The sequence below is a fragment of the Columba livia genome, chromosome Z, assembly GCF_036013475.1.
Source record: "Columba livia isolate bColLiv1 breed racing homer chromosome Z, bColLiv1.pat.W.v2, whole genome shotgun sequence".
NCBI lineage: Eukaryota > Metazoa > Chordata > Aves > Columbiformes > Columbidae > Columba > Columba livia.
The window spans coordinates 1,899,383-1,921,022 of record NC_088642.1 but is presented as its reverse complement, the minus strand read 5'-3'; the positions used below and the strand labels follow the sequence as shown (position 1 = coordinate 1,921,022).

General features: G+C 47.6%; 1 protein-coding gene across 1 annotated transcript in view; it reads right to left on the bottom strand.

Moving 5' to 3' along the window:
- Positions 1-327: 327 nt before the first annotated feature.
- LOC135577389 (unconventional myosin-Vb-like) overlaps positions 328-21,640 on the bottom strand; it is an 85,204-nt gene continuing 63,891 nt past the window's right edge. Inside the window, exons 20-40 of the mRNA XM_065046817.1 lie at positions 20,968-21,124; positions 19,506-19,745; positions 17,490-17,729; positions 15,933-16,017; positions 15,636-15,784; positions 15,364-15,483; positions 14,824-14,961; positions 14,552-14,614; positions 12,452-12,691; positions 11,746-11,843; positions 11,224-11,301; positions 9,016-9,214; positions 8,630-8,723; positions 8,236-8,379; positions 7,525-7,676; positions 7,214-7,303; positions 6,947-7,097; positions 5,436-5,718; positions 3,701-3,875; positions 2,944-3,024; positions 328-2,573 (exon numbers count right to left, since the gene is read on the bottom strand). Of these exons, the coding sequence (XP_064902889.1) occupies positions 2,421-2,573; positions 2,944-3,024; positions 3,701-3,875; positions 5,436-5,718; positions 6,947-7,097; positions 7,214-7,303; positions 7,525-7,676; positions 8,236-8,379; positions 8,630-8,723; positions 9,016-9,214; positions 11,224-11,301; positions 11,746-11,843; positions 12,452-12,691; positions 14,552-14,614; positions 14,824-14,961; positions 15,364-15,483; positions 15,636-15,784; positions 15,933-16,017; positions 17,490-17,729; positions 19,506-19,745; positions 20,968-21,124 (3,130 nt within the window). The 3' untranslated portion in view covers positions 328-2,420. The remainder of the gene's footprint in view (positions 2,574-2,943; positions 3,025-3,700; positions 3,876-5,435; positions 5,719-6,946; positions 7,098-7,213; positions 7,304-7,524; positions 7,677-8,235; positions 8,380-8,629; positions 8,724-9,015; positions 9,215-11,223; positions 11,302-11,745; positions 11,844-12,451; positions 12,692-14,551; positions 14,615-14,823; positions 14,962-15,363; positions 15,484-15,635; positions 15,785-15,932; positions 16,018-17,489; positions 17,730-19,505; positions 19,746-20,967; positions 21,125-21,640) is intronic.

The window sequence follows — 21,640 nt, the reverse complement described above, 5'->3', positions numbered from 1 at the left end:
AATGGTTTAATGAATCTATTCACACAGCAACAGGCAACTTTGTCTTTAAAAAAAGCAGATTTTATGCTATTTTTTTCCCCTCTCTGCCATTGATTTACCTGACACTACATCCCCCTCATTCATTAACAACAGTTGATAAGATCCCACCCTTAATTAGTTTCTAATTAGCTCACAATATTTCAGCACCTTCATTAAGTTAAGTCTTAAGTAAAAGCTTTGAGACCATTCATTTGTGTTTGTAAGGTGCTTTGTAATTTTTAAATAGAAATGTTTCCCACCTGTAGGATATCGAAGTGTATTTTTCACGCTTCCGTTTTTGACCAAAAGTCACGATTTCTTCCAAAGTGTTTATTTCACATTTTTTGTATCCACAGCTGAATATTACAGTGACTATTACAAGCGTTTTCCTATAAACAGAAGTGTAGTTTACAGATTTGTTCCAAATGGAAAGATATTTTATAAGCAATATTTCATCTACAGTATCTCCTGTATATCATTTAACTCCGTTAAGAGCAGCTTTACCTTCTGCTTTTTAAGGTAATTAAGCTCCACATCCCCCCCGAAAATCCCTAAACAAACAGACATTGCGCTATAATAGCACATTTTTCTTATTTCAACATAATTCTAAAGCCTTTGTCCACTGGCTTTTATATTTTAAAGGAAATTATATATTCATTGGGGACTACGTGCTCTGGATTGTTTTAGGATCTATATTGTTTGAAATTCTGCTTTATTTTTATTATTATTTAAACTGTGGTGCATTGGGGGGGAAAAAAAGGGATAAAATAAAATTCAGAGCATTGCAAAAACATCTGTTTGCAAAAAGTCAGAAGAGGTAGGTCCAATAAATTAAACTATTGCAGAGGAGGTGATGGGAGAGGGCATAAATTATCATTATTGTATAGAAAGGCACTACTGTATATACCCAGTAGACGCAAATGCTTGGCGATGATGGTTTAGAGGTAGCGCTGGTACTATACAAGCAATACATTTTAGTCTATAATTAATTGGGTGATGATTAGAGGAAAATAACTTTTAAGTCTGGCCTTAGGCTGGGACTAAACCATTCGAAACACGGGATTTACCCACCAATAGGTTTCTTCACAGCACTCCATTTCTTTAAAAATGTGCTTCTTTTGGCTCGTAATATACATATATAGTACATACAGGACTCTTACAGTTTGTATATACATAGATTACATACACGATGTTGAAATCAAAACGCGCTGTATCTCAAAAGGCGGCTGCAGCGTGGTGGGATTTTGTGTGTTCTTAAGCGACGTCCCATTTTAATCCTCTGAGGAGGTTGGTTTGTTTTAATTAATACGTTAGATTAAAAATTGGAACAGGATTGGAATTGGTTGCAAGACAAAGAGTTCGTCTTGACTCCTCAATGGTTTAAACTACTACGTTGCAATTTTGGATTAAAGCATTTCATGGCTTCATTTGCTTTTCTTCTTCATTTTTCTAAGCCCGGTATTTGCACGACTATTAAAATTTCAGATGGCTGTTGAACTAAATACAATTTTGCCATGGACTGCTAAGGCTAGGACTAACCCACCCAAGAGAAACAGCAGCAATTATTAAACCGGGTTGGTTTTGCACATCTTATCTACGCGTGAGATTCGGAACCTCGACGGCCGCTGCATCAAAGCTTTTGACTTTTAAAAGCAGAGGAAAAGCCAAGAGCAGGGATTAGGATGATGCTCGTCTATCCTAGAAGCAGGAGGCCTAAAGTTGTCCCTTGTCTCAAGATTATTTCACCAGGACTAAACCTTTGTGAGTCACTTGATAACGGAATTAAGTCCAAGCTGGACGTACATAGGGGAGCAACCGGATTTTTCAAATCTCAGATTTGGGATAAATTCCACGTCGTGGCATCCAAGCCCAGCTTGATAAATACGTATCGCACCTTCTGCAATCTAGTTTCTAACTCGCTATCGTGATAGTTCTTAGCAACAAGAGGCAGAACTGAATAGCCCGTTATTAATACAGACAAAACCACCTCAGTATTAGACAATTCACACGTCCCTCAAGGCAGCAAAAGTGTCTCAGATTTTGGGTTTAACTGCCATTTCTTCATCGACACCTGGGAAGATCAAAGTGAGTCGGCTCCCGCTCATCGTTCTTTTTTGTTAGTGGCTTTGGGGCTCTGAACTGTATCAACATAAAATCAAGAAGTAAAAAACAAATCTACATTTCAAGTATTATTATTCTGAGCTGCAAATTACCCCCCAAAAGAATAAAGAATCACATAGAGATCAGTCTCTTTTTTTTACTGTACAGTTTAACATCCATTTATTACTGGGGATCGGTGGTTCTTTTAAACCTTAAAAGAGCTCCTTAAATTCCTTTTAGTGATTTTTGTGTCTTCGCTGGAGGTCTCTGGGTAAGGAAGGCTGAGCTTAACTCCATTTCCTTCAGACTTTCTGGAGAAATTCCAAGTTGAGCGAAGCGGGGATGTGAATGGAGTCCATGGTTATGGAGGAGGGGTTGAAGGGGAACAAAACCGGGAACATGTGCTTGAAGTCCAAGAGCAGCTGCGGAGGGTCGTTTCGCTCCTGCAAGTGCGTCTGCGAGGTGCAGAATAAGGAAAACGGATCAATCGTTGGCTTTTCTTTGCATTTGTCATTGTCAAAGGCTTGAGAAGGTACAAAAGGTTTGGTTTTCATTTCTTTATTTCTCCCTTAGTTGCCTTGTAGCTCAGCAATAATTCAATTTCTCACCGGCTCCCGCAGCCTCACTTCTGAGTCACGTTGCATGAGCTGAGAACTTAATTGCTTATTGCACTTTGTAATTAACAGCCTCGTTATCCCTGCAGCTGTGTGTTGCAAGAGCGCAAAATCCCAGACAACACGCAAAATTACAAAACGCCTGAGTTATGCTAATGAAATCTGTATTAACTCGTTACTATCCCCCCCCACTTTCAAGCCTCTAATTTACCTGGATGTCCCGTATGAAAGCTACAGTCACACGTTCTTCAAACTCGTTCACGGGAGTGTAGAGATTAAGTATCTTTACAATCTGTTGAGAACAAAACAGCGTTACAGAGAGTCAGAGGAGTCCAGAATTCAAAGCACCACTAATATTTTGTCTTGATACGACCAGAACAAGATTCCCTTGACCCTCTTGAGAAGCAGAAGTAGCACAAGAACCATCCTGATGTTCCTTTGTCTGCTGGACGGTGTGTGAAGCATCTACAGACCTGCCCAAATCACCTTTTGTGGCAATACTTGTAAATTGGGAATTAAATTGATCAAGGGATTTATCCAGGGACTTCAGGCAGCTGGCACATGGTGATGTGAGTGACCAGTACGGCTGATGTCACCTCTACAACAGTTCTGCTCCCCCACTACCGCCTGTCACCATGTTCAAGATGGAGAAAAGATCCCCAAGATTCACCAGAGATCAGTTCACACCTCTGGCTTCTCCCTCCTATGACATTATCAACTTAAGACCACACAATCCAGCGGCAAAGAACATGAGTTTAGATCCTCCTGGAACAGAGTCTCCAAGTTTAAGGTCAGATCCAGCCTAGAGGGGCCATTCTCAAACCCAAATCCCAGCACCCTGCAGGCTTAGCCATGTTAGACCTGGGAAGAGCAGCTGGGTTTAAAATCCCACATGTCTGACTTATACCACGAAACCCTCAGCGCTGGGTTTAATCTTTGAACATGGAAATCTCCACCCCGCTCCCCACCTGCTGCGTGGTGAGCGACGTGCACAAGGAGCAAATGGCCTCGGCGTCTTCCGACGTTTTCTTTTTGAGCTGCAGCAGCTGCGCCGCTTGGATCAAGGGCTCCAAAGTCTGTGCCGCTCCGCTCTGCTGCAGGTTCTTCCCGTGCAGCCATTCCTCCAGCTGGCTGATGTTAAACCTGGGCGAGCGGCCAAGGTAAGATGTGAGATGAGGGAGAAGAGATAACATCACCTCAAAAATACTCTGCGAGACTCAGGGTGTGTTGCAGTGCTGGTATATGGAGGACAAGTGCGATGCGAGCGGCTGAGGGACCTGGGGGACTGAGAGGAGACACGGACACAAAGAAACGGCCTCAAGTTGCGCCACGGGAGGTTGAGGTTGGATGTGGGGAACAATTTCTTCCCCAAAGGGCTGTGGGGAATTGGAACAGGCTGCCCAGGGCAGTGCTGGAGTCACCATCCCTGGAGGGATTGGAAATACAGAATCACGGAATGTCAGGGATTGGAAGGGACCTGGCAAGCTCATGCAGTGCAATCCCCCCATGGAGCAGGAACACCCAGATGAGGTTACACAGGAAGGTGTCCAGGCGGGTTGGAATGTCTGCACAGAAGGAGACTCCACAACCCCCTGGGCAGCCTGGGCCAGGCTCTGCCACCCTCACCAGGAACAAGTTGCTTCTCAAATTCAAGCGGAACCTCCTGTGTTCCAGTTTGAACCCACTGTCGCTTGTCCTGTCACTGGTTGTCACCGAGAAGAGCCTGGCTCCATCCTCCTGACACTCACCCTTTATCTATCTGTAAACATGAATGAGTCCCCCCTCAGTGTCCTCTTGTCCAGCTCCAGAGCCCCAGCTCCCTCAGCCTTTCCTCACACGGGAGATGCTCCACTCCCTCCAGCATCTTGGTGGCTGTGCTGGACTCTCTCCAGCAGTTCCCTGTCCTGCTGGAACTGAGGGGCCACAACTGGACACAATATTCCAGGTGTGGTCTCCCCAGGGCAGAGCAGAGGGGCAGGAGAACCTCTCGGACCTACTGACCACCCCCTTCTAACCCACCCCAGGTACCATTGGCTTCCTGGCCACAAGGGCCCAGTGCTGGCTCATGGTCACCCTGCTGTCCCCAGCACCCCCAGGTCCCTTTCCCCTACGCTGCTCTCTAATAGCTCATTCCCCAACTTACACTGAACCTGGGGTTGTTCTGCCCAGATTCAAGACTCTACACTTGCCCTTGTTCTATTTCATTACATTTTCCCACCCAACTCTCCAGCCTGTCCAGGTCTCTGATGGCAGCACAGCCTCTGGTGTGTCAACCAGTCCTTCCGGCTTCGTGTCATCAGCAAACAGAGATGAGGTTCTTAGTGATGTGGTTTAGTGTTGAGTTAAGGGCTGGACTCAATCTTGAGGCTCTCTTCCTAGCAAAATGATTCTATATGTATCTTTTGATGCACAATTGCCGTACTCGTGACAAAAGACAACCAGAGCGAAGCTGAATATTCAGCAACTCAAAGCAAAATTTATACTCTGTGTTGTCTTCAAAATAAATGAGCCACGTAGCAGCTGAAAAGCACAAGGATTGTGCTTTTCTACAGCATTCAGAGCCATCCAAGTTTTGAAAGTCAATTAAAATGAAGCTTTTAAATGCTTAAATCACCTTAGAAAACATCTTCACAAAACATGCTTTTGCCTGTTCCGCTCTGATGCTCAAGAAGAATACGCGAAGCATCCCAAACCTGATCCTACCTGAGCTGCATGCCCGTGCTCCACGAGCAAACGTCCTTCCTGAGCAGGAGATTATTCAGGGCGACCGCGTTGATCATGTAGAAGAGCTGCTTGAAAACCTGCTGCACGATCTCCGGGTCCAGACCCTGGTCGCTCATGACGCCGTGGAACGTGTTCAGCTGGCGAATTAGCGCGTCTAAGCTGTAGCTGTCACCGTCTTCCACGCTGGAGGAGCGATTCCTGTAGCCCATGGGTTTGACACCAGAAAGCCCCTGGATGCTTTCGTTTTCCAGCACCGCAGACACTGAAAAACGGGGATAAAATGAGCTAAAAACACCTTTATCCACCTGTTACTACACAGAAATCACAGAAAGTGGGAACATCTCTGCTTTGAGTTGTAATCAAGTCTCCTTCTATACCCACCACGGAGCCTGAAATTCTGCGCTTCAGGCGATTCATTGGCTCAAAGGACTGAGAGAAATGAAAAACAGATTAAAAGGAATCAAATTCTTTCAGCCTGATTGATAAAAGAACAGGACAACTTGGCGCAAGGAGCAGGAGGTCCACGCAGCGATGGAATTGGGCAGGAACAACCCCAGGTTCCAGTGTAAGTTGGGGAATGACCTATTAGAGAGCAGCATAGGGGAAAGGGACCTGGGGGTGCTGGGGACAGCAGGGTGACCATGAGCCAGCACTGGGCCCTTGTGGCCAGGAAGCCAATGGTACCTGGGGTGGGTTAGAAGGGGGTGGTCAGTAGGTCCGAGAGGTTCTCCTGCCCCTCTGCTCTGCCCTGGGGAGACCACACCTGGAATCTTGTGTCCAGCTGTGGCCCCTCAGTTCCAGCAGGACAGGGAACTGCTGCAGAGAGTCCAGCGCAGCCACCAAGATGCTGAAGGGAGTGAAGCATCTCCCGTGTGAGGAAAGGCTGAGGGAGCTGGGGCTCTGGAGCTGGACAAGAGGACACTGAGGGGGGACTCATTCATGGTTACAGATATCTAAAGGGGGAGTGTCAGGAGGATGGAGCCAGGCTCTTCTCGGTGACAACCAGTGACAGGACAAGGGGCAATGGGTTCAAACTGGAACACAGGAGGTTCCACTTGAATTTGAGAAGAAACTTGTTCCTGGTGAGGGTGGCAGAGCCTGGCCCAGGCTGCCCAGGGGGTTGTGGAGTCTCCTTCTGTGCAGACATTCCAACCCGCCTGGACACCTTCCTGTGTAACCTCATCTGGGTGTTCCTGCTCCATGGGGGGATTGCACTGCATGAGCTTGCCAGGGCCCTTCAACCCCTGACATTCTGGGATTCTGTGAATTTGCACAACGACGTTCAGAGAGTAAAGGGAAAGAGTCCCAAGATAAAGTGGAATCCAGGCTGGGAGCTCGAGGAAAATACAGCAACTAGGAAACAGAAAAGCCTCATCATTAGCTTAGCAAAGCAAGGTCGCAGGCTCTTCCTTTTGGGGAAAAGTCACTGTACAAAGGTCTGAAAAACCCTCAGGATATATAATAAGAGTCAAAAACAAGCGTGAGGGTACCGATCATGGGTTGGAGGATGCCCTCGGCCACCTTGATGAGCTGCTGGTAGATCTGGATGGAGAGGTGGCTCAGCACCTGGCGATACTCGGTCAGGTCGAAGTTCTTCAGACAGTGCTCGTTCTGCTTCGGCGTGTTCTGCGTCATAAACCCCTGAACGCCGGGAGATTAAAACAGCCCGTTTTGTTATTCCACCCATTTATCGCCCGGTAAAATCACTATATTTTTTATTAATATTAAATATATATGCTATTATCCTATTTTCTTACCGCGTCTCCGCTGTACTGCTTCAAACAGTGCAGGAGGCGACACGTATTTGCCAGCCAGAACGACGTCATCTCAAAATCATCGCTGTGTTTCTGAAGGAGCAAAATTAAACCATCATTTTGAGGTTGAGATCAAGAAGATCCCTCTCCGTAGACGGGCAATATTAGCTATTTGTTCCCCGCAAATGTTCTTTTTTAAATCTATAAAGGTAAGCATATTTTTGCTAAGATCAGGTTGGAAATTGGCTACGAAAGGCAAACTTTGACGTGGTTCGAACCACCTCACGCCAAGACAAAAGGCAACGGCCACGCACCTTCAGCACTTTCTTGACGCCGTTGATGGTGGAGGTGAGCAAGGAGTGGACTTTCTGGTCGTCATTGATATAATCCGCGTGTCGGATGCACATGTAGAGGATGTAGGCGGGAAGGCAGGGGACGGTCGCAGACACGGCCTGAGGCTTGAGATCTAAAACGTTTGGGTTGTTTTTTCAAAGAATCCTTTTAAAGTTCACCGACTTCCAGCAAAACGAGAGCTGGAGGTGCACCCAAGCAAACCCCAAAGTCTTCTGGACGATGAGATTTTGGTTTTGCAACGTGGATCTTTGCAACGCAGACATGGAGCCAGAGGTGCAACCGGAACCGGGCAAAGCGCAAGAGCCCGCGCTTTGTGACATTGTCCCATTACGGATGCACAACTAGATCTTGACTGCGTAAAAACCTACTCAAGCAGCGCGCAAATACTCTTAGCAAAGCTCCCTGAAGCTTTCGGGAATATCTCCCGCAGGTTATAAACCCCCCACTCTGAATTCGTGACGCAGTAAATCACTTTTTCCCTCAAGATAATGAACGGCAGCTGCGAGAATTTGCGGCCTCCGAAGGTACGAAGCTCAGCGAGTTAAACCGCGGCCTCCTTTGTGCAGTTCCCATTATTTTTGCTGTTGTATCTATATATTGAGATCTCACGTTTACAAACTCCTGGGCAAGAGAAAAAGGAGCCAAACCCAGGAGCAGAGCGAGTTCCTCACCTGTTATGAGGTTTCGGATGAGAAGCGGCTCGTCTTCTTTATAATATTCCAACATGCCCTGAAAATCCTTCTCCTTCCTCTGGACGGCAACGTGCATGTTCCGCTCGTTCCGCCTCCTCTCGGCCGGTAGCGCAGCTTGGGACGCTGTGAAAAGAGCGTGAAAGGCGATCAAAAACGATTCACATCCTCCACGGGCCTTCGAGCGGACACCACGTCAAAGCATCAGATCTTAAATTTTCAATCATATCGGCTTCAAACTGAGAAAAACATCAAGAACCGTTGAGCCTCGCGCTTCCATCCAAATTTCATAAAATAGGATGGTTTTAAAGAGAAAACTCTGCAGATCTCTAAGGTGTAGAACCAGAAGCCCAATATCTACCAACAGTCAAGTCACCTTCAAAATCTTGGACCTTCTTCATGTAAATCTTGAGTTGCTTCTTGAGTTTCCTCTCGTTCTTCTCCAACTTCTCAAGCAATTCTTTGAGATCCTGCAAAACAGAAGACGCGTTGGGTTTAAAAAATAAAGAAATTAAACCCCAAAGCAACTCATTTGGGGTGAGTTTGAGGCTGGAGTCGCAGTCAATGCACCACTACTACATGGTGTGAGCATTTTGGGAGAAGAAGAGACGTTATTTCTGGATTGCTCAGCAAAACCATGACCATTGTGGATGTCACACGCCTGATTCTTCTAGAAGTAACATACAGCAGGTAAACACTCACAACACATCACCCAAAGCGTTTTCCCCCAACTCAGGCTACATTTTCAATATATTCTCTTACCAGATTTTCATTGGTGAGCCGTGTAATTTCTTGCTGAAGTCCAAACTCCACCTGGGCCTCCGGCGAGAGCTGCAGGCTCTGCAGAAAAGCCTGTTGCTGTTTTTCCAACTCTTCTCTCATGGCGTCCACCTCGTTTTTCAGAGCTTCCACCTCCTCTTCGTGCTCTCGTCTCTGCTCCTGGAGCTGCGCTTCCAGCAACCTGAGAAAGGGATGGTACCGATGGGTCCGTGATTTTGGTATCGTGGCGGTCGCCGCCATTTTGAGTTTAGATCCTTCAAAGTCAACCAACTTGGGAGATGTTTCCTACAGAATCCCAGAATGTCAGGGGTTGAAGGGCCCTGGAAAGCTCATGCAGTGCAATCCCCCCATGGAGCAGGAACACCCAGATGAGGTTACACAGGAAGGTGTCCAGGCGGGTTGGAATGTCTGCACAGAAGGAGACTCCACAACCCCCTGGGCAGCCTGGGCCAGGCTCTGCCACCCTCACCAGGAACAAGTTGCTTCTCTAATTTAAGCTGAACCTTTTGTGTTCCAGTTTGAACCCATTGCCCCATTGGTTGTCAGTGAGAAGAGCCTGGCTCCATCCTCCTGACACTCCCCCTTTCCATATTGATCCCCATGAATGAGTCCCCCCTCAGTGTCCTCTTGTCCAGCTCCAGAGCCCCAGCTCCCTCAGCCTTTCCTCACACGGGAGATGCTCCACTCCCTCCAGCATCTTGGTGGCTGCGCTGGACTCTCTGCAGCAGTTCCCTGTCCTGCTGGAACTGAGGGGCCACAGCTGGACACAAGATTCCAGGTGTGGTCTCCCCAGGGCAGAGCAGAGGGGCAGGAGAACCTCTCGGACCTACTGACCACCCCCTTCTAACCCACCCCAGGTACCATTGGCTTCCTGGCCACAAGGGCCCAGTGCTGGCTCATGGTCACCCTGCTGTCCCCAGCACCCCCAGCTCCCTTTCCCCTACGCTGCTCTCTAATAGCTCATTCCCCAACTTACACTGAACCTGGGGTTGTTCTGCCCAGATTCAAGACTCTACACTTGCCCTTGTTCTATTTCATTACATTTACCGCCCAACTCTCCAGCCTGTCCAGGTCTCTGATGGCAGCACAGCCTCTGGCGTGTCACCACTCCTCCCAGCTTGGTGTCACCAGCAAACTTGCTGACAGTCACTCTATTCCCTCGGCCAAATCACTGATGAATATCTTGAACAATCCCGGCCCCAGCACTGCCCCTGAGGCACTGCACTAGATCCAGGCCTCAACTGGACTCTGCCCATTGACCACGACTCTCTGGCTTCTTCCCTTCAGCCAGGTCACACTCCACCTCACTCCCCGCTCATCCAGACCGCACTCCCTCAGTTCAGCGCTGAGGATGCTGTGGGACACTGTGCCAAATGCCTCACTCAAGTCAAGGTTGACCATGTCCACCACTCTGCCACCATCCATCTTGTTATGTCCTCATAAAAGTCCATGAGGTTGGTCAAGCACGACTTCCCCTTGGTGCAGCCATGCTGACTGCCCCTAATAACCCTCTTAGCCCTGATATGCCTTCAGACTCACAAATTTGAGTTCCTTTACTCTTCCCATAAGCAAAAAAGCAACACAGATCAACACCTGGGGGTTTTTCAAAAGCTCAACTTGATGGGGATTTGTTTCGCTCGCCCCCTTTCAAACATCGCTGCTGACTTCTGAAAAGATTTGTTTCCTTGTATTCTGTGCCATACAAATACCAACAACATGATACACAACTGACAGAAGTCGCCAAAAGCAGCTTTTCTCCCATTTTTTCACTAATATTTTGTCCTGTCACCCTGGGTTGAAACACAGCTCCGTCATCAGTGACTACGGCCAACATTAGCAATGCCTAATTAGAATCAAGACGGCTCGTTTGAAAATTAGAGGATCTTGATTCCTTTAGTTTGGCTGATCCCAAAGAGGACAAGAGGCCCCAAAGAGGACAAGAGGCCCCAAAGAGGACAAGAGGCCCCAAAGAGGACAAGAGGCCCCAAAGAGGACAAGAGGCCCCAAAGAGGACAAGAGGCCCCAAAGAGGACAAGAGGCCCCAAAGAGGACAAGAGGCCCCAAAGAGGACAAGAGGCCCCAAAGAGGACAAGAGGCCCCAAAGAGGACAAGAGGCCAACAGCAAAGGAAGAGAAAGAAACCAAAGTGGAAGAGGAAACAGTAGGAGAGAAAGAAAGAGAGTGTTTTGACCTGGCAACTTGCTTTAAACCTTGATAAGCCAAGCCGAGCTCTCCATCTTCATTGAGATACCCCCAGTCCTCAGTCTTGCTAGAAATAAAGGACAGAGAAAAGGAAACGAGAGGACAGAGAAAGACGAAAGGTCAGTTGCAGCAGAAGGGGAAAAGATGCAGAATCCTTATTAATTTTTTCTTAATTTAATTTATTAATTCATCAGCCAATCCAACCTCCTGGCAAGTTAGCATCATTCTAGAGATATTCCTATTTTTACCAAAAATCCGAGCTAATTAGATTAATTAATATGTGCCAAAAGAATTTCCTACAATAGCGGGTAGACCTCAAACAAGCCTAAAATGAGTCGAATGGACACGATTCACAAAACCTCATTTCTCCTTTATCCTAAATCTTCGCTACGCAAGGTCCAGCAAACAATCCAGAAGCTGATAACTCTCCAAGTTTCATTCATTTTAGTCCAGAGCCAAATTTTGCCTAAACCCTCATGCTGCTGGAGAAAGAAGCTTAGGCCACGCTTACCGGTTTGTCTCGCACATCCCCTGATAAGCTTCGATCGCGTCCTCCTGGTCGATGTGCTTGTCGCTGTTGGGCCAGCTGGCGTTGCTGGTGATGTTCTCCTAAAGCCGACATGCAAAACGTAGTAAAATGACACCCTGCACATCTCCCTCTTGCTTTTTAGAATTCTTAAGACCCAAAAAGTCACGACCGGCCTCAACGTGAGTTTCCTCGGGGCTAAAGAGCTTCTGGGAATTTGCAGGCGTGAAGTTGGGAGATGGAAAGAGGATGCGGAGAACCTGGGAGATCAGGGGGAGCGCGGTTTGAAATACAAACCGCACCGAAACCTCCAGGAATGATAATGCGATGAATTAAAAAACCCAAGGGAAACTTTTCAATACAAATGCAACCAGCTCAAAAGAAAAAAGCCCTCGGCTGCGATGGGCCAGGCTGGAAAATATGTAAGAACATATTCCAGCTTCACCAGTGAGGAGAATCGGGTCCAAACGATCTTTTTCCCCATCCTGTTTCTTTGCGGAATAATTCAGTCGTCACAAAAACATCACGGGGAACATCTTGGACGGCCACGCATCACGGGCTGTATCTTAACCCACCGTACAGAACCTCCTTGAAGCATCTTGACGCCCGAAGGCCGAAGCAGAAATGGCATCACTCGGGCACATTTTCAGCGCCGGAAAAGGCAAAGAAACCACATAACCCGCTCAATTACCGTGTTTTTCCCCGTCTCTTTTTGCTGGGCCGCCTTCATAATCTGCGTCCTTAGGATGAGCACTTCTTCCTTCCGCACCTCCAGCTCCTCATTGGCCGATTTCAGCTGGTTCAGCAAGAGGTTGTAACTCTCCTGGCCATCGTTGGCCGAGTTGTTGTGGGTTGCTCGCTCCGCGATAACCTTGCGCAGCTCATTTAATTCGTTTTTCAGCTTCTTGTTCTCCGACTCCAGCTCTTGCCTCTGGAAAACAAACGCAAAAGTGCCACCGTAGAAAAGCCAAACACAGAATCACAGAACGTTAGGGACTGGAAGGGACCTCAAAAGATCATTGAGTCCAATCCCCCCATGGAGCAGGAACACCCAGATGAGGTTACACAGGAAGGTGTCCAGGCGGGTTGGAATGTCTGCACAGAAGGAGACTCCACAACTCCCTGGGCAGCCTGGGCCAGGCTCTGCCACCCTCACCAGGAACAAGTTGCTTCTCACATTTAAGTGGAACCTCCTGTGTTCCAGTTTGACCCCATTGCCCCTTGTCCTGTCACTGGTTGTCACCCAGAAGAGCCTGGCTCCATCCTCCTGACACTCCCCCTTTAGATATCTGTAAACATGAATGAGTCCCCCCTCAGTGTCCTCTTGTCCAGCTCCAGAGCCCCAGCTCCCTCAGCCTTTCCTCACACGGGAGATGCTCCACTCCCTCCAGCATCTTGGTGGCTGCGCTGGACTCTCTCCAGCAGTTCCCTGTCCTGCTGGAACTGAGGGGCCACAGCTGGACACAAGATTCCAGGTGTGGTCTCCCCAGGGCAGAGCAGAGGGGCAGGAGAACCTCTCGGACCTACTGACCACCCCCTTCTAACCCACCCCAGGTACCATTGGCTTCCTGGCCACAAGGGCCCAGTGCTGGCTCATGGTCACCCTGCTGTCCCCAGCACCCCCAGGTCCCTTTCCCCTACGCTGCTCTCTAATAGCTCATTCCCCAACTTACACTGGAACCTGGGGTTGTTCTGCCCAGATTCAAGACTCTACACTTGCCCTTGTTCTATTTCATTCAATTTTTCCCACCCAGCTCCAGCCTGTCCAGGTCTCTGATGGCAGCACAGTCCTGCATCCAAGTCATTGATGAATATCTTGAACAATCCCGGCCCCAGCACTGCCCCTGAGGCACTGCACTAGATCCAGGCCTCAACTGGACTCTGCCCATTGACCACGACTCTCTGGCTTCTTCCCTTCAGCCAGGTCACACTCCACCTCGCTCCCCGCTCATCCAGACCGCACTCCCTCAGTTCAGCGCTGAGGATGCTGTGGGACACTGTGTCAAATGCCTCACTCAAGTCAAGGTAGACCACGTTGGTTTCTTGTCCATCCCTTATTCCTTTGCAATTAAGAAATCACCGCAAACCCCACAATGTTTAATTCATCTTTAAATTCATTAGATGAGGTGGGAAGACGCTGATTTACAGGACTCGTTAGGTGAGTGAGGGCTGTGCGAACTCCCACTATGGCTGCTCGAAAAGACCCTCAAGATCAAGTCCAACCATTAGCACCTTTTCACCCTTTGTTTCCTCTTATCTGTTTTTTTTTTGGAAATGTAATAATTCCAAAAATAGCTGGGGACAATTTATATAATTTACACAGTGTGTAGCCAGCACAGCTGTGGAAACCTCGTTTCCATAGGAAACGAGTGTTGATAATTATATATCCTTCCAAATTAGCAATAGCAGGTTTTAGCACAGCGGAGGTGTGAGCGGAATAGATGAGCACGTGGACATCTTGCTGCAAAAACACCCTGGATTCCTTTCCGAATTTACCTTTGAATTATTTCTCTACTCCTTTCTCGGTGGATTTTATGGATTGATTTTCTATCTAGAGACATCTGGTGGGTTAATGGTTGGACTTGATGAACTTGAGCGTCTCTCCCAACCAAAATGATCCAATGATCACTCTACCAGAGCAGAACAGACATTGACCCAAAGAGAAACATCTGTGAGCGCGGCCCAGGTGCTGATGGATCAAATTATAGGAGGTTTGGGGTTATTTCCACCTTTTTTGGCTTTCGGATCCACGCCATAGGTGACGGCACCAAGCAGGAGGCTCCTCACTCACCTTCAGACTGTTGTATGCAGAATCCTCGTGGTCCGAAGCCACTTCAGGCTTCGTTTCGATGACCTGCGTGGATTCAAGAGATATTAATTCATATATAAAAGCAGCCGGGAAGTGGCGCACAGCACGAGACGGTCGGCCCCACCGTAATAATGGTTTTAATCGCCGTTAAACAGAGTTCCGGCAACACGTAGGATTGCTAGAATTGCTTAGAAGCCATCGGGCAACCAAGGGAAGCCATGAAATATTAGGATGGATGAAAAGTCGGCTTTTACCTGGGATTTCTTGCTCTCTTGCTCCTTTTTCTCCAGTTGGTTTTGCAGCTTCTTCCTCTCCTGCTCGAGCTCCCTCACCCGTTTCTGGAGCTTTAGGAAAAGGGTCATGTCCATGGCTGCTTTGTCCGTCCCGACCTCCTGGAGAGGGGAAAAAAATGAGAGAAATTCTACGATTCTATGAAAAAAATGGAGAAAAAGTCAAGTTTTATAACCCCCACAGCATCAGATGTTAATTGTTTTGAAACCTGGAATATTTTCCATTAGAAAGAGCCAATACCGATTCATTTGCTCTCAGTGCGGTTCAGAAATATTAAAGTGACGTAAAAAGATGCGCTGGGAGGAAAAATTGGATATTAGGAATCATTTCTTCCCCAAAGGGCTGTCGGGTATTGGAACGGTGGTGGAATCACCATCCCTGGAGGGGTTGAAAATACACAGAGATGAGGTTTAGTGTTAACGGTTGGACTCTATGATCCTGAGGGTCTTTTCCAAGCGAAACGATCAATGATTGGATGAATTCTATGGTTCCCCGTGTGGTACCTCCACTTGCTGCACGACGTCCTCAGTGTCCCCGATCTCCGAGGTCGATATGGACGGATAATTGGAATCGGACTCCAAACTGCTCTGGTTGGACGGGTTTCTCCTGTGTCCCGGGGTTTGCTGCCAAGGAACGACGCGGATATACAAGATATTCAGTGTTTAAAGAAGGATTCCTCCCAAAGTATCATTTCTGAGAGCAAGTATGTGTTTATACACTAAGGTTTATACAAAAGGTTCAATTGTCACCTTACACTTCACCTTCACTTCGTTACCTTCATCATTGTCATTTCATCCCGCAAGTTGTCGTATCTCTGTTCCAGCCTCGAATATTCTTTGACCAGGTTCTGATATCGAGATCTTTCTTCTTCCAGCTCTTTTTTCATCTGGATATTTTCCTCAACTGTATTTTGGGCAAATTCATCTTTCAAATAAGGAAGAAGAAATTAAAAGACGTTACGATCTTCATCTCCAAAATTAACTTCTTGTAAAAACATGCAACAAGTACTAATTAATAAAATTAGCAGAGGCATTCCAATGCTGTAAGTATATAAATATATATATATATTTACCTTCAGATTGACACCGAATCCTGCTGTTAAGCTCCTCTTTTTCCTGCTTCAGGAGCGCGTTTTCTTCTTCCAAGTCAGATATTCGCTATGAAAAATCGACAATCTGCTGATTGTTTCAAGTAACTTACATACTTAAGATGAATATAGTGAATACTAGAATTAATATTAAATAATTCCGGCTTTTTTAACTTGATATCATGAGATTATAGTCATTTAAATGCTTCACGCTACTGCAGAACCTTTACTAGAGTGTGCAGCAGGGCCTTTGGAGTGTATACAGCAATTAACAGCAATTAATGGAAGATGTTGAGCAGCAAGTGCTCGTGGTGATTTCAGGCCTTATTTCATGTTCTACCGGAACCACTTGCTCGTGAGATTTGGTTTTGGGCCTCCCTGAATCTTGTAAGAATTATGGTATTTAGGATTTTCCTACTAAAAGGCCTGGTGAGGATTTAACGTGAGTAGTCAAGAATTCACAGCAGGAAACCAAACTCGTACCTCAGGTTATGGGAATGGGGGCAAAGCTTATTCAAAATGAACCTGAGCAGCAAAGAAATTCAAGATAAAAGATCTGGTTTTGCTGTTTGGAAAAAGAAAGATTCATTCTGAAGTCTCTTTCTGCCACTAGACCAGTTTGTTGTGCAATGGTGGGAGTGGATCAACTCAAGAGATCCAGAGATCTCAGAAGTGTGACTTTTGACATGTGGTGAAGGTTTTAAATTGAAAGATTGGAGATTTACATTAGAAATAAGGAAGAAATTGTTGGCCCTGAGGGTGTGAGAGCCTGGAACACGTTGCCCAGAGATATGGTGGATGAACCATCCCTGGAGCCATCCCAGGCCAGGCTGGATGGGGCTCTGAGCAACCTGAGCTGGTGAAGATGTCCCTGCTCATGGCAGGGGGGGCACTGGGGGAGCTTTGGGTCCCTCACCTCAGGGCTCAAAACGGCAGCACCAGCATCACCTCAGGGCTCAAAATGGCGGCACCAGCATCACCTCAGGGCTCAAAATGGCGGCACCAGCATCACCTCAGGGCTCAAAATGGCGGCACCAGCATCACCTCAGGGCTCAAAATGGCGGCACCAGAATCACCTCAGGGCTCAAAATGGCGGCCAGAGGGGTGGCGGGATCACCTCCCAAGAAAGGCCTTGAGGTGCTGGAGCGAGTGGAGAGAAGGGAACGGAGCTGGTGAGGGGCTGGAGCACAAGTGTGATGGAGCAGCTGAGGGACCTGGGGGTTCAGCTGGAGAACAGGAGCTGAGGGAACACAGGGACACAAAGAAACGGCCTCAAGTTGCGCCAGGGGAGGTTGAGGTTGGATCTGGGGAACAATTTCTTCCCCAAAGGGCTGTGGGGCATTGGAACAGGCTGCCCAGGGCAGTGCTGGAGTCACCATCCCTGGAGGGGTTGGAAATACACACAGATGAGGTTCTCAGGCACATGGGGCAGTGCCAGGGGTGGATGAACAGTTGTACTCCATCTTGAGGGTCTTTTCCAACCAAAATGATTCTACGATTGCAAAAAGCACCTACAAAACACGAGCTACGACAAATCCACACCTTCCTCAGCAAACCCTTCTCCTTGGCGTAGGTGTCCTCCACCACCTTCCTCTCCCCGTGGGCTTTTTGGAGCTCCAGCCGCAGCTGCTCCATCTCCCCCTGGAGGCTTGCGAGCTGGTTGTCGTCACCACGCTGGTTCCGCTCATATTGCACCAGCTCCTTCTTCAGTTTTTCCACCTCGGACGAGTGTGTTGACGTGAGCAGGGAGAGCTGCTCGCTCAGAAGTTTGTATTCCTTGTTCTGCAGCCCCAAAAGAGAAGAAAATATATCAATAAATGCAAAAAGCGTCAAAATCCTCAAGCAGGGTGGCTAACAAACTTCTGATAATGAGCAGATGAGCGTCCTGATAACCTGCAAATTAAACCTTTGGCTGTTTCTGTGCAAAAAATCCCTCCCCTGATTTAGAAACTGAATTAATAGGCCGCGTTACGGGTGCTGGAGCAAATACCAGGTTTGAATGTTTTCAGAGAAGGATCTTTTCTCCCTCAGGGGCACAGGGAGTATTTGCATCTCTATTCATGCGTGAGCTGAAGCGGCAGAAATAGAAACATTTTCTTCCACAGCGAGGCAAAAAATGATCCGAGTGCCGCTCTCCGGCTCACCTGCCATTTATTTTTTCCTTCCCAAGTTAATTGGCATTGTTAAAAGGTCACGTTTATAGATCGGGTCGTACTCAGCGTTTATACTCATCCCTCAAATCCTTGGAAGCAACACGGAGGTAACTTGTAGGTGAGAAAATCCTTCTACATCAAATGATTATTCTGTAGCTCGTTAGTGAGAAAGATCTTCAGACACCAAGGTGGAGACCCAAGACCAAGAGGATCTGCACTTCCATGGTGCTGTTGCGCCCGTACGAGTGTTTGGTCACCAGTAGAAGGTTGATCTTGCCATGATGTTTGGAAGGATGTGATGGTGGTGGCACATCCTTCCCAGGAAGGACAAGAGAAAAGAGGCAAAGCAGAACCACACCAAGTTGGAGACCCTAGGTGCAAATGCATCTATCATGGTGATGATCAACCCTTACAAGTGTCTGGCTAACAGGAGAAGGCTCCCACCACCATGACGTCCTTCCAAACAGCATGAGAAGATCAAATCCTTCCCATGAAGGACAAGAGAAAAGAGGCAAAGTGGAAACACATAAAGGTGGAGCCCCAAGATCCAAGTGCATCTACCATGGTGATGACCCACCCTTACAAGTGTTTGGCCACCAGCAGAAGGCTTCCACCACCATGACATCCTTTTAAATGTCATGAGAAGATTAAATCCTTCCCCAAAAGGACAACGGAAGAGAGGCAAAGCAGGAGCAGAACCACACCAAGCTGGAGCCCCAAGATCTACACGCATCTACCATGGTGGTGTCCCACCCTTACAAGTGTTTGGCCAACAGGAGAAGGTTGCCACCACCACGATATCCTCCCAAACATCATGAGATCAAATCCTTCCAAGGAAGGACAAAAGATAAGAGGCAAAGCAGAAACACACAAAGGTGGAACCTCAAGATCCAAGTGCATCTACCATGGTTGTGTCAAACCCTTACAAGTGCTTGGACAGCAGTAGAAGGCTCCCCCAACCACGATATCCTTCCAAACATCATGAGATCAAATCCTTCCAAGGAAGGACAAGAGAAAAGAGGCAACACAGAAACACATGAAGGTGGAGCCCCAAGATCCAAGTGCATCTACCATGGTGATGACCCACCCTTACGAGTGTTTGGCCACCAGCAGAAGGCTCCCATCACGACATCCTTCCAAACGTCATGAGAAGATCAAATCCTTCCCAGAAAGGACAATGGAAGAGAGGCAAAGCAGAAGAAAGCAACACCAAGGTGGAGCCCCAAGATCTACACGCATCTACCATGGTGGTGTCCCACCCTTACAAGTGTTTGACCACCCTTAGATGGTTGCCACCACCACGACATCCTTCCAAACATCATGAGATCAAATCCTTCCCAGAAAGGGCAACAGAAGAAAGACGAAGCAGAAGGAGGACCCCAACTTGTCCCAGCGCAAGACATACCTGCTCATCGATCTTCCTTTGAAGCTGGACCACCTTGTTCTCCATCCCGATGTTGAGTTTCTTCAGGTGCTGCGCTGAGCGGGCCTCGATCTTCAGCGCCTTCAGCTCCTGCCTGGCCTTCATGCGCCGGTAGTAGCACTGCAGAACGATGGTGGCGCCTCTGACCCGGCGGAAGCGAGTCCGGGCCAACCAGCCACGGGCGTACTTCTGGAGGATCGTGGCTTTGTGTTCCGCCAGGATCTATTACAAATAAAACGGGCAGAAATGCGACAATTAAGTGAGAAATTCACCTGCAAAGGGAGCGGTAGCCACGGTTTTGCTGCAACTTTGCGTCAACACTTCTAAAAGTGTCTTCAAGAGGTCTTCTCCAAGTAGGAGAGTCCTGGTAGGTGATGGATGGAGATGGAGGTTGGTATTTTACATCCTTTTATAGTTTGGAAGAGGCGCCTCAAACCCCATTCCTGGCTGGTGAGGACTCGATGGGGACATTTGTGCTCAAGTGGGACTTTATGGACCCCCTCAAAATAGAACAAAGATCCACAAGATCCATCGGTAGCAAAATAAAACAGCCGTTAACACCAACACTTAGTAATAAACTTGCTGCCCCTTCAGCTTCTCACCAGAACAGGTTTTTACATGAATTTTTTAGTGTGTTCTGCCCCCTCAACGTGATAAATTATAAGGCAGATAAATGACAGATTACAAGACGCTTTGCTGTTATTATTTTGGGATGGAAAAGGCACCGTATCAGCTTCTCTTCCAAATCTCTTCTTTCGCCCTCGGGTTTTCTTTGCACTCGCAAATTTTAGTTGGGAATAAAGGGGTTGTGTGAAGTTGGGATGCAGTTGGATCCCTGAGCTCTAGTGGGTCACCACGTAACTTCGATTGCCCTCAGGACGGGCTCATCGTGCCTCTGACTTCTTTAATTACCCCATGACCATCCAATTAAGCATAAATTTAGGTGACTACTAAAGTAAGGCTGGACCTGAAGAGCAGACAGAAGATTCCCCAAAGCTGTTCTTGCTTTTTCAAGCACTCACCGTATCACCTACTGTCACAAACCTTTATTTCATTGCTTTCAGCTCTTGGTTTAGCACAGAAAGAACTAATTAAGGATGGATTTATAGCGATAAATGACTCGACACCTTCTACAACAAACCCTACGGGTCTTCCCACCTGTAGCACGGCTCAATAAATCACTTTGCCAATGAGTATTTTGCAGAGTCTGGGTTAGATCAAGCGACATTTCCAGCTTACCACGATGCCTTACGGCATCTGAATGACTCATTTCATTGAGCTGCCCCTGCCAAGATCATTTTTGCTCGCACGGCTTTAAATGGCAACATCTCCCCATCACCGCGTGCTCTCCGGAAACACCAGTCGGCTTCGGCAAACGTCAAAACGACCACAATAAAGACATTTCCATGCTCTTTTTACGCCAAGACACCCCGTGGAGACGTACCCTGCGATAAATCCTCCTGACAAACATGCCCCGAGCGAAGGCCTGGATGGTGACGGTCGCGTTGCGGACGCTTCGGAAAGCTCGGAGGACGCGCAGCATTCGGAACTGCTTCTGGAAGACGACGGCCGCTCTCGTCCTCCTCAGGTGCTCGGCAAGTCTAAATAGCACAGGAAAAAAGGTTAAAAAACCCCTAAAATCATCATCTTTTTAAAAAAAATCATATTAAGCTTAAAACTGGACAGAGAGAAAAACCTTTTGTCCAAAAGTAGCTTGATGGTACTGAAGAAAGACCATCCCAGCAGTACGGCTAAGAAAAGCGCAGCCGGTAGCATGACTTCGTTAGAATAACGAGAACACGTACGCAACACTTTGTTAATCCTAAACGGCATTAAAAACAAATCTTTTCCAGCTTTTCCCCTTGGTTTGAACTCTTCGCTTTACATACTGGAGCCAATCAACGTCCCGCGTTGGCTCCGTCACTTCCCCAACTATAAAAAGCCAACGGGGTATCGACCGACTCGGTGACAACGGCGGCAAATGGATTTGTTGTTTAAACCGGCGTGCGCTGGTTTGGCAACGCTCGCGGTTCACGGTGAAGAAACGAGGGATGCGGGCAACTCGGTGCCACGTCGCTCCCGCTCTCCGACTGACGTCGTGTTCAATTTGCTGTTCC